The sequence below is a fragment of the Dendroctonus ponderosae genome, unplaced genomic scaffold, assembly GCF_020466585.1.
Source record: "Dendroctonus ponderosae isolate FM_Combo_2020 unplaced genomic scaffold, Dpon_F_20191213v2 Dpon_F_20191213_1, whole genome shotgun sequence".
NCBI classification, from domain to species: domain Eukaryota; kingdom Metazoa; phylum Arthropoda; class Insecta; order Coleoptera; family Curculionidae; genus Dendroctonus; species Dendroctonus ponderosae.
The window spans coordinates 60695976-60708916 of NW_026017110.1; the positions used below are offsets into that span (position 1 = coordinate 60695976).

Consider the following 12941-nt stretch of genomic DNA (forward strand, 5'->3'; position numbering starts at 1 on the left):
CTGTTAGACAGTGGAGTATTCATAATTCTTTGTTCCCGGATTAAACATAAGGGCTATTGATACAGATTAAAAGACCCTTGTCCGCTTCTATGAAAAATATGGGGATGGAACCTAATATCATCGACAAACGAATGGCATATTTCAACAAAAAATATTAAATTCATCTTTTATACTGTCATTCATTGTTAAATTTGCCAAAATGCGCTTTCAAGGACAAATTATTTTGCCGGTACAAGCCCGGTAGCATAGTTTCGAAATCCCAAACCAAATATTTGTCTTTCAAAGAGCTTCCAGCCCCCGAAGGTAGATTTATTTGTTCGCCACCTTTTACCCAGACCCTGTTCTGTCCCCTTATTGGTCTCCATTGTCACGTAATCCGGCAGCCAATGACAATCTCGGTATGTTCAATTGTTCATGTGCTTGCTATTGTCATTTTCGTCACGCAAATGTCACCCAATGGCTGGTCTATTACGAAGACCGAATGAGTAGAAGTAGAAACCCAGCCACATATATATAATTCAAGGCAATTCAACTGGGAAATGTCACGTATGGTTTTCACTGTTCTTGTGTGCTATTAATAAGTATCATTATCACTGGTTTATTGATTGGTTGCAGACAGTTTAATTATACAAATGGAGCTCTTTTAAAATTATTGCAAAGAATGATTACACTTTCACATTTTAACAAAATTAGCTTCACCTCGGTAGATGAGTTTGATCAATAGGGTATTACTCAACAAACTCTTCTGATATTAACAACAATGTTTCATCTATTAATAAAAATTCAAATCGCCCTTAGGGAATTAACGAACCTCTCAAACCCAATTAATTCACATATCATTTGTCATGTCCCATTGACATTAGTTATTAAATTTTGCATAATTAAATATTGCGCGAATCGTGATATTGCTGAAAATGCATTCAAAGTGCATACTGGTGGTTCCATTACTTCGAACTGAATCCAGCACAAAAAATGCTCAAAATATGAAAAGCCAAAAGAGGCACAATTAGGCCCGAAAACAATGACTCATTCGAAGCTTTCTGGTTCATTATAGGTTCTATTTTCTTAAGGTTATAATAAAAGCTAATTAGGTTTACTTTTATTACAAAATCAATAGGGTTATTCAAAGCAAGCATATTAAAATGGCGCTGTGAAGTGGCTAGTCCTCAATACTTTGCTTGGACAGGAGATCAAGCGTATAAGGGCGTACGCTCGAACATGGCCGAAACTAAGAACGTATTTGTGTCAAGTAGGGTACAACATCTGTCATATGACTGTTCCCATAAAATTAGGGTCCTGGATAATAGACATATACCCTTTATTTGAGATCGTATATATTGTGCATGTCGAGTGGACCGTCTAAGGGTAACTCTTTGCCAATCAAAAGGGTAAAATTTAGTAGGTGGAGTCCTTCGTATTGACAGTACTAATTGTGCAGATTCAAATACAGCAATAAAAAAATTACTCGTAATTGCATGCTAGCTCCAATTGCAATGAACCCACTTTTATGCTATCGTTTAGTTTATAATGTCGAAGGGTAATAAGCAGCTCGAGAACGTTGATTAAATGACAATCTACCCAATTGGCTCCTCATAAATCACTGGGTTTTTATCGGGTTAATTAACAATAAGTTCTGATTGGTTGAGGCGGATTCCTGCTTTTGTTGAAATATTTTTGCTTAAAAGAAACACAATGTTTATCAAAAGATACAGAAAACATACTGTTTTTGATTGATTTTGATTGGTACTGATCAATTATTGAAATTAATACAAATCTGGAAAATGTGCATTGAATATTTTTAATTAGTCGTCAAAATTTTACTTTGAATAACATAGAGTGAAGTGTTTTTCATTTACAGTTCTAAAAGATGCAGTTGAATCTCCCCTGGTTTGGGGGCAACAAAGTTTTGAAACACCGCGGGTAAATTTAGTGGCAAAAGTCGCAGGTTCGAATTTGACTAGTGGTCAAAACTCAGATCACTCTTGTACGAAAACGTAACTTTGCGAAAACATAGAGTAAAGTATGCTGTATTTACTACTCTAAAAAACGCTGTTCAATCTCCACCAGTTTGAGCGACCCAATTTTGAAGGACGGCGAGTAAATTTACTCGCAAAAGACGCAGGTTGCAATTTGAGCAGTTCTTAAAATTCAGATCACGCTTCTAAGACAACCAATGTTTGCAAAAACATAGAGTAAAGTGTGCTTTATTTCCTATTGTAGAAAACGCACTTCAGTCTCCTGTGGCTTGGGCGAAGCAAAATTTTGAAAAACCGCGAGTAACTTTAGTCGCAAAAGTCGCAGTTCCCAATTGGAGTAGTAGTAAAATAAAATGTGGAAAAACCGCGGGTACATTTAATCACGTAATTGACAATTTAAAATTTTAAATAATCAAAGTAAATGTTAACATTCAATTAACATTAATTGCCAATTTATTAATACACTGCTTTTTAGCCATTTGGTATATAAATGTTGGAAGATATCCTTAAACTGAGAAATCCTACAAAATGTCTTAAAAAATTGGGGAAGAATTATTTAGGAAAAAAATTTCGTCCAGGCAAGGTGGTGTGGTATAAAAAATATCAAACGTATATCCAGGTTCTTGAAATTTCGTTCGACACTATAAGCCACCCTGCATACAATTATGGTTGAAGGCAGCAAACATGTATCTTTAAGGCTTTTAAAGTGCGCCTATTTACCCCGTTTGAAACCCAGTTTTGTTACAGTTAGTTGAAATATGCATATAATTTAAAGGCCACTTTACTCTGTCTTCACATGCAAATAAATTACAGTAATGGTGTATGTACATTTGATCCCGTTTTTTAAATCAAACCTCGCAATATATCATTTGCACCAAACAACCTGTATCAAAAGCAATATTCCCTGGAACTTATTTAAATGTAATTCCGCGCGAGAATGCTTTCTATGTGCGCTGGCTGTTGGTGGTAAAAGCTCCGTAAATTATTATATTTAAATATCTCGCACAGTGTTACATAAATACTTCCTGGGTTAGGCAGCAGACAGTAAGCGAGGGCAAGCTGAGTAGCTAGAGGGTAACCATCAAAACATGGTATTTTTGAAATATCAATACTCCATATATTGTTATTTACGGCACCAATTTCAGCTGTGTTATGCAAATGTAGGATAAATAAATTTGTTTCTGATATTCCCTTATCAAACAATGATAAATTATATTTTGAGCGACACGCCGAAAAATCTTCGCCAAAACATCTCACTAAGAGAGAGCCATGACGAGAGATTTATCGCGATTGTCAAATTGGTAAAAGGACATTAAAACCAGGAAGGGTGAATAGAAAGCTTTCAAGTTAGTGGAATGAAGAAAATGTTTTAATGGATATAAAACGGACTCTTGAGACGATGTATCGATTTCCACCCTTTGGCGCTGAGTTAAGGGCGTCTCCTATAAAGGATGAGCAACCCATTGACCCTTTGATAGATTCACAAGCAAATATGCAAACGTTAATTCACATTCCGATCCACGAAGCTTCACAACTAATTGCAAATCATAGCATATTTAAAATTTTTCGGTTCCAACTCGTCTTTTGTACTTTCTTCGTCAATTTTCCATTATGTTATGATTGTTCCCATCGATCCTCTTTTAAAGAGGTTATTAGCGCGGCAGCTAAACTCATTTGATAACCGTATCAAAACGCAGAGTATGCTTCTCTGGCGCTTAAAAAGAAGACCTTCATTTGGGACGTCTACCTGCGCAGCTATGAAAAATGCGAAACAACATATTAACGACCCTTATATAATCGAGAAATATTATCAAATTATACTATTTTCGAAACGGGTAATTTTTAACCACAGCTATGCCCTTTTTATGGAAAAAATTAATAGCCTGGTGTCACATGGGTATTCGAATTAGTGCCAGCTTTTAACGTAGCGTTACTTTTATCTCACGATAGGCCAGAGATTTTTTTTCAGAATTCGCTTTGCCTCCTCGCTAACCACTTACCTATCGTTACGGTATAGTGTTTGAAATACTTGTTTGGGCCGTCTTTTTTTAACCGAAAAATTGCATTTTTGCCAAAAAATCCAACAGTTCAAATGGGAATTATTGTCTTCATTAATAAAGTCGTCAGCTGCCGTTCTGCAACCTTATGAACCATTGTTCATAATAAATTCAAATTGCCAAGTGTAGGATTTTTACGCGTGGATTTTCATTCTCTTCTCAGCATTATCTCCGCAATATTAGTAATTATTGTGAACTAGATATCGCTACGCAATGAAAGCAGTTCATTATGATTTACAGTTACTAAGACGTTTCTATAGAAAATGTGCTTCTTTTATATATTCACTAATTTTGTCATGTCACTTGTTGTGGGAGCATCAATGCGTCCGACGAACAAATAATCGGGATCCCAAAAACGAGCTGGCGGTATTTTTTTATGGAATTATATCCTGATATTCGTTCCATATTTAGATGCAGTGCAGTTTAAACATTCCTCAAAATATGGCCAGATATTGCCAAAAAACTATATAGAAATTGCGAAGAGAAAAATACACCTTTCGAATAAAGCACACAGGAGACTATTTGAATATTGCAAGTATTTGGGTTAGATGGCGAAGCGCTTTGGAATATAATATTCACATAGTCATTCTGAATCAATAGACCTATCGGGAATCGAGAACAAAATCCAGGAAGAAGCTGAGTGCCACGACCCTGTTATCAAATGCTAAGTAATATTTTCGTTTATTTTTTCCGTCTTCTGAAAGGGTGGGTCCCTTTGTTAGAGATTAATAAGCAACCCTTTTTAACTATACATATACAATGCAAGTTTTTCATCATGTCTGCATTATTTATGTTTGGATGACTGCTTTATCTCTCGCTGGGCCCGGCTTCGCTTCGGATGCCGCACTTATTTTTCTTGCATGTGTCACGCGAATTCTGCTTATTGCTACTCTGTTATGTATTATCTCAAATCGTAACAATGCTTTTTTAAATTTATCTCTTACTGCTTACAAGATATTTCTTTTTTGCCACTCAAATCGAGACCACTGCTTCCACATTTAGTCCCACAGTTAATTTCATGCTAATATTCCGAAAATTGCTTATGAATAATTGGGGCTGTCTGTCATTAAACTGCCACTTATGAGGGAATTTTCCCGCGTGTATTTCGAATCTCAATTATTGGCTCAGGCAATGAAAAGCAAATGAGCACGTGATTGAAAACGAGCGTCAATGATATCTAAGTTATTTTCGTCAATCATCAGAATGTTGATGTTGATGAAATCAGTAAAGGTTTTGTTTTGTATTGGTTCCAGCGGATTTTTTTATTTTTAAAATGGCATAAAGGATAAAAAGGCAGTCTCAGAGAGAAGCCTCAAGCGTGCATATTTGAATGCACAATTCGAGCCGGAGCAATATTGGGACTGCAAGGCCGGTAGGCAGATAGAGAGACCGCAGAACCGGATTCACATTTGTCGTGTTCAATTATTTTAATTAAAACTTCCCACATTTCAACGTTTCGTTTGGTTGTCGTTTTCACGCAAAACCTGCCTTTTGCCCCATAAAATTCACGGTTTAAGTGATTTCAATATTTGCTTGAGCTGAGGACTCTGTTTGACATAGAGATAAGACGTAACGATTTATTGTTAGGGTCCAAATGAAGAAACTTTGTTACATTGAAATTATGACGCAAATAGAAGAAAAAATTGAGGAACATGCAAAATCCAAGCGACGGTGGTTAAATCATGAACAAAATGAACTGCTGTTCGCCTTCACAATATTGCTTTGGCACTTTCGGTGGTCAAAAATCACAGGCACACAAATATAAAATTAATCGATAAATTGAAATTATAACTTGAAAAAACTCACCAAGAAATCAAATCAATAAATGTTAAACTCTGTCATAATTGCGCGAATTGTAACAATTTGATGAAATACATCAGCGGCATCAAATTTCGGTCTCGCTCGGTGGACAAGTAACAGAAAAAGAAGGACAAATACTGCGTCACTGCCAGAAAACTTGGGACGAACTATAGCAGTGAGTGGTACCCTGAAAGCAGATAGCTACGGACCTGAAAACGTATATCAGTGGTAATATTCAGTATACAGGCAGGCTGTGAAGGAATCTCAATTAGAATTTCGAGATGGGATCTTGTCTAAGTAAAAGGCCTCGTCGTGGATGAGTTGGACTTGTATCGGGGGCGGTGAGGGTCCTCACAGGTCGAGGTCGGGCGGTGGCAAGTGACAGGCACGCAGGTCCATCGTTCCGCCTTCCCTGCTGGTGCAGAATTAGTTTGCGGCAACTGTAAAGCCGAGCCAAGCTTTACCTGCCCGACCGATGAGTTATCTCAGGTTATATTATAGTCTAGTACTATCTGTACCAAAAAACTCGTCAGTTTCAAATCCAAAAGCTCACAGTGAACGAAATCCGATTTACCCTCACATCCACATTTAAGTCTTCCTTAATGGGAAGGAGAGGACCTATTGACTGGCCTCCTAGATCGCCAGACCTAAGTCGGATAGATTTCTTTTGATGGCGTCTAAGTCGAAAGTATTGGCTTGAGCCACACAATCAGCAGGAGTTGAAAGAGAAGATCCGAAAAGAAGTCAGTGCCATAAGTTCGGTAATGGTTGAAAACATGCAAGAAGAGTCTACTGATGGCCGTGGATATTGTCAAGCCGTAAATGGCACCCCGCATACATTTTGAACGATTTCAACCAAGAACATCAGCAATGTTATATTTAATACTTAATCCAAGAGCCGCTTCGGTAGTTTTGATATCCGAACTATTTGTTTGTTGGCAATAACTTGAATTAATTCAATTAGTCTTCCATGAAGCAACACTTGCAATAACCGACTCAGAATTTTCTAAAGTGCGCTTCTAAATAGAATTTTTCCTCAGCCCGATAGCGAGTTTGAGTCTGAACTGATGCTCCGTTTCTTAAAAAAAAGGCCAACATTGCGACCCTTTTCGTGAACCAATATTGCCTGATTAGTAAATTGTTGGATAAATCCCAGATTTTCGCTGGTTAGTTTCACACGCCGATTGCACCAGTCTAAAATGCATGTGGAACTTATTGTCTCAGACTGGTGCAGTCGAATAATGGTCATTAACAACTTCACCGAACGACGGCGATGCGATGGTTTATAACGAGGACCTCTTGCAGAGCAGAATGAAATTATCAGAACAAGGTACAACAGTCTCTACCTCCATGTCAATCAGCTTTGCGTTTATTGCCGCCGAGAGATCGCATTCAGAAACCCATACAGCGTTATATAAAAATCCAACCCGGAAGCTCGATGGGAAAAGGAACTGGATTGTAATCGCTTTGTCTTCTCCCAACAGTTCTAAGAGCTCATTAAATGTATCGAGTTACAAAATTGTCAAGAAGTGGAGGAACTTATTAATTACAACACCCGGTATACCGAAGCGTTTATAGGCGCCTTGTTGTTTTTCGTACCGAATATCAATAAGGAATGACCGAGCAGTATTCTAACGGCTAAAAGAGACTGATGATTAAGGATTGGGTCGTAGCGATCTGATTGCTTCTTAAGTGAGACCAGCACCGTTGCATTTGTCCCATATAGAAGCAGTGAGGAACAGTCACAAATCAAATAAAAATATAACGCATTATCAATGTTCAATTAATATTATAGCTCGGATAGTCGCACAAAATAATTATTTAGGTAAAAAATTCGCTCAATTAAGTTTATTCGGTTATAACTAGTTATACACTATTTACTCACGTCACATTAGCTTCATTAAAAATAATTACTTGCATTGAATGAAATATATAAATCTAATGGTGCAAGTATAAAATGCGTTAAAGCGATACAGTTCAGCACGACAGAGTAAAATACATTTTGCAATTAAAACAGATATTTAAACAGTCAATGGGGGCTTATATAAATATCCGTTTGTTTCTAATGGTTTGCATCAATAACGTTTTTAATTTTTTTTTGTCAAATCTTTACCATGATTTTCCCACTTCATCACAAGATATCTAAAAAAATGGTTCCCAACGAAAATTGCCTAACAAAAAGCGCCTCAAAAGGGTCAACAATTTTCTTTATATCAAAGAAGTAATCATACAAAATAGTCCATGTAACATTTATGCAACAGTTGCGATCTAGAGTGAAAAAAATTTAAATGGTATCAAATTATTCTACCTACTTGGGATGAAACCATTTTAGACAACGTCGCTTTACAATTGAGACAAGTAGCCAAAGTTAATAAGGCATAAAATGATAATGGGCCAGTGATGGAGTTTAACCGCAACGATAGTTACGAGATGAGAAAAAGTGCCCTTTAAATGCAGCTTAATTAAAATACGATTTTACGGCTGAATTCTCTGTTTATATATTCATAGTTGTTTAATTGTCTTAATTCGTTACAGTTATAGGGTTGGCCACGTGAACATGTAAACGGTCAAAAGCCTGAGATTTCTTTCAGCTCCTTTTTTGCATGAATATTCATTCTCTTGCTTCCACCATTAGAACGAAAAGCTTTCGGCTGACATACAAAAAAATCCTATCATACGAAATCAAATGATTTGGAGCAATACATAATCTTGATATTTCCATTTGCTTTGGTGAACTTGTCCGCACTGATCTACAGTGACATTTCTTTTGTTCAATTTTGACTAACTCTGGCTACCTGGTCTAAAGCCGGCGCTATCCTTTCGTACAAAAGGACTTAAATTTTACGAGTGATTTGCTTAAGACTTATTACATTTAAAAACAAATGCATTCATAGCTTTCATTCTGTTTGCCGATCCCTCTGTGCCTATAATTGTATCCTAATGTACTTAAATATCTTTTGTCGGATTCTGCAGACCACCCATGTATCGCACCAGTTGTGGTTTAAATGTTGCTGCTGGAGAGATGGATGGATATTGTATTAAACGCGCTTTTAATGAGAATTGCTTTCAATAAAAATGAGCAAAGTTCTGAAAGCGCATAAATTTAAACATCAAATTATTATTCTTCTTTTTAAGTTATATTAGGAATTTAGTGTTTTGATCCCCTTAAAAGTAAATCTTCCGAAAAATGAAAAATAAGTATATTCACGAACTAACTGCCAAATCTCCTTAAACTGCACTTTTCAAGATTTCCTTCTGGCCCAATTCCATGGCTACAAGAAAGACTATTTCCAACTTTTGAATAATTAACACATTGAACGAGCATGGATCTTCGCAAAGGTAATTCAATTTCCTTGAATTAAAAATTGCTTTTAGGAAGCAGTTTAATTGAACAGTGCACAACTTTAAACCCAGTAGGTGTCGTGATTAATGGGTATTATCAGGAAAAACATATTCCGATACAACAGGAAAATAAAGTAATTTAGTGACAAGACTGAACGAAAATCGATATATTAGGCTACCGAATAGTTCATTAAGTTGTATTCACGTTGACGCAAAAAAATGTTAAAGCAATTTCGTTTCCTATAGACGTCTTCTCATTTTTTACAGTCGAAACCCATACAAAGAATCTCCATCAGAAGGTTAAAGTTTTAAATATCATATTGTATCTCATTCAGAGGATAGATTGCGACTATTAAAGAGAAACGTATTGTGGTAATCAAACAACGTTATATCTTTTTTTGATTGACTATTTAAATTTATTAATTTCGATGCCGTTGTCAATAGACATGATTTCATATGTGAGAACTCAGGGACACCGTATAAGGAAAGGATCGATTACTAAGACAAATGGTAAAACTGCAGAAAGTGCTTCAATTCACGAAATAATTGGCACTTTTTAAATAGCAGACCCACTTGGTGCCTGAATTTCGAATACGCATGCACGACCCTTTCGTGTTTTAAGCATTTTGTCTCAAAACGCCTATAATTGAAGAAATAATGAATAGTATAGGCTGGCTGCTTAAAAAGACACCAAAACAAAACGAGTTGCCCAAGTAATAACAGCTATAATAAAACAGCCCATTAAATCCAAAAACCTTTTCCAAGAATCCTCGTTGCGTGACAATTTCTGTTCAAAATTGAAAATCGTATATTTCTAGGCTTATGGCAGGCGTAATAGGTTTCAAGGGACAATCAGAACGCCGAAAATTTATCGAAAGCCACTTTTATAACCTGTGAACAAGCCGTAATAGGTTGTTATAAATTTTTCCTGTCTTAAGTGTCGCATTAAATGCATGCCTATCCACTCGAAATGAGACAAAACTGTTTTTAATAGCACAGTGCCGGGGCGGAAAATTTGTTTTCTGTCTATTTTTAATTTTTAGCTTCATAAAATAGCTTTCTTTTTAATATTTATTATATTTAATATGTAGACCTTTTTCCTGTGTTCGTTATAAAGTTTTTTAGAAGAACTTAAGCCTCATAAGGGGCGAGCTGATTTTGTTTTATGCCCTATAGTGTATATGTAATTTAGTTTGTTTTCAATTTTATTTCATAAACATCATATATTCTGTTGTATGTTTACTGGTAAACTACTTTATGTCGACGCCATCTCTAGGCAATGAAATCCATTATGGCAGAGTTCATTTAGTAGCGTGAACTCGACCATATAATGAAATGTATTATTCTTTAAAATACCGCTAAAATGGTCTTAGTTTTTACATCCGTAATTAAAGCACACTGTCTAATGACCAATTATGGTTTTTTATCACGACACCGAGCGCAAAGTTATAAAATAAAACGGCTAATTTAATTGTCTATTGTGGAAAATTGCTGTCCAGTATTATAGTTTTTGTTTTGCTGTTGTTTTTATCTGGCGGAATCTTCAGATACGCAGTTATGCGCTAAATACGTTATATATGATTTCGGTGAGTTGTGCATTAAGTCAAGCATATGAACATAACGTTATGTTTATAATACATATCATTAGAATATTTAATCGTACAATTAACAGAATTTGAAAAAAGTTATTGAATTCAGGGCAATTTTGATTTCAAATTATTAGGATCAAATGTTCAATAGAACATAAAAAAAATCGAAATTGATGAGTTTTGCGAGCGTTTAGACCGTTGTTGAAATTTTTTTCTCACGTTTCCCATGCCCGAGTCGACCGCATCTTCAGTTTCACAATGGCGACAAAAGACTCATTTTTGCGATCTATTTGGAAACTGGTGAGTTTTTCGGGCTTTTAGGTCGTCGTGGTAAAGATTTCAGAGGTGGTTTGCTAGACGTAGTAGCGGAGACATTTTGTTGAGCTTGGAAAACAGGGAGGCAAATTTTTGGATGATTAATGCGGGAATCTTCAGGGAAGCTTAAAGGGTCAAATTTCAATGAGTTGAAACTCGGAGCCAATTTTGATTTTTTAACACTAGATAATTTAATGCAATAAATAGCAATTTGTTCGAGCAAATAAGTTCAACGATTAGTAGTACAAAGCACTCAATTGGATTAACGTTTTCGAATATATCGATGAGAAAATGTGCAAGACGAACACTTTTTAACAACAAATCGTTCTAATATAATTATAAACGCCCGTTGATTTATCAAATTAGTGACATCTGGTTAATTTAGCGCAAATTGGTTCACTGAGATATTTTTAGAGAAGGTAATTTCGCTTGGTGAAAGATTCACGCTTCAATATTCGACAAAATTATGGCTAACCTGATTCTTAAAAATACTTACTAGGCCTTTGGTACGTTTGACTAACTATTAAATTCATGATAATTGTGCCGAAATGAAAATGAGATACAGAAATGTGGCAGTAATGAGGCGAACGTATAAAGTGTGAGATTTGAATACATTTTTTTAAGTTGGACTCAGATTGGCTTAACTAATCACATGACCACAGTCAGCTGCGCGTCAGACGCCATTTCATAAGAGTTACAGAGAAAAGCTCCAGCAAAAAGGGAGACAGGGTTTAATAAATTCTAGAAATTTCGATAATTAAACTGAAAAAAAAACTGCAAAGACAATAAATCCCCATTTCAAAGTAAACTCTGTGAAGTGAAGTTGGTCACAAAAACCGCCAACTACCGAAATGCAAAAACAAATTGATAAACCCCCTTTTAGTGTGCAATTTTTAGTTAAAATTTGGAAGCAAGTGGAGGCTGACGATGCGAACGCTGAATGCAGCTCTGTAGCCTTGTAGCATCGGCAAAGTATACAGAGCGGGTGCAGATTTGTCCCTATGAAGGGGTATCGTCACCTACACTTCGCGTCCACCTTTGTCAACCCCCCCTTGCAGCTAGCCCCGCCCCACTAAGTGCGCACGCTGTGAATTACCCCCCACTTTTGTTACAGCATTGGACAAGTTGGGCCTGCGACATCTCTTCAATATCAGTGCTCCTGAGCCGGTGCATGTGAATGTAGCCTTCGACGTAGCTAGTTTAATATTGTACGGATGTCAAGCGTTACCGATCCGCCTAAAAATACTTCTCGATCGATTGTTTTCTGTGCTTCAAAAGGACGAAGTGATTCAAGTGTTGCATGGATTTGGCTGGACAAGTGACGATTACGCCAGAGGATATATTTTGCAGGTTTGTCAAATTTTACTTTCAGATTATCTCGTCTACCATTACCACGGACAATGCATTTTGCGTTTTCTCAATCAACCAGTTACAACTTAGCAACAACTATCGGCCGAAGCGCAATTTTTGGCTATCGTTATCACAAGTACTTTAACTTGAAATTTTAAACATCAACAAGCCAATGCTTACTATACAGCCGGCACAAAAAAGAGACGAAATTGCTGCTACAGATGCTACTTAGACCATAACGAATTTCAATTATTTTTTACGGCCTCTTCCAATCAGTCTACATGATATGACAAAATTACTGGACATGTTTATTTCATAGCCGGCACTTAATTTTTTTTCATACATATTGTCTCCTGAGTTAAATGGAATTTTAAATTACTTTCAGGCGACAGTCCTAATAAAAGATGTTTTATACTGTAAATTGCTAAAAACGGCCATAAATAAATGTTGAATGTATTGCCTTTAGGGCCCCTGTTTCTTCCTCTGCACAATTCTGGACGATATGACATACA

The 12941-nt window shown here is 36.3% G+C and overlaps 1 protein-coding gene across 3 annotated transcripts in view; it reads left to right on the top strand.

Moving 5' to 3' along the window:
- Nucleotides 1-12941, top strand: part of LOC109541127 (zinc finger protein basonuclin-2) — a 100525-nt gene that overhangs the window by 80862 nt on the left and 6722 nt on the right. For all 3 annotated transcript variants that reach the window (XM_019909873.2, XM_019909872.2, XM_019909874.2), the window contains exon 4: nt 12194-12429. In XM_019909873.2, the coding sequence (XP_019765432.1) occupies nt 12194-12429 (236 nt within the window). The remainder of the gene's footprint in view (nt 1-12193; nt 12430-12941) is intronic.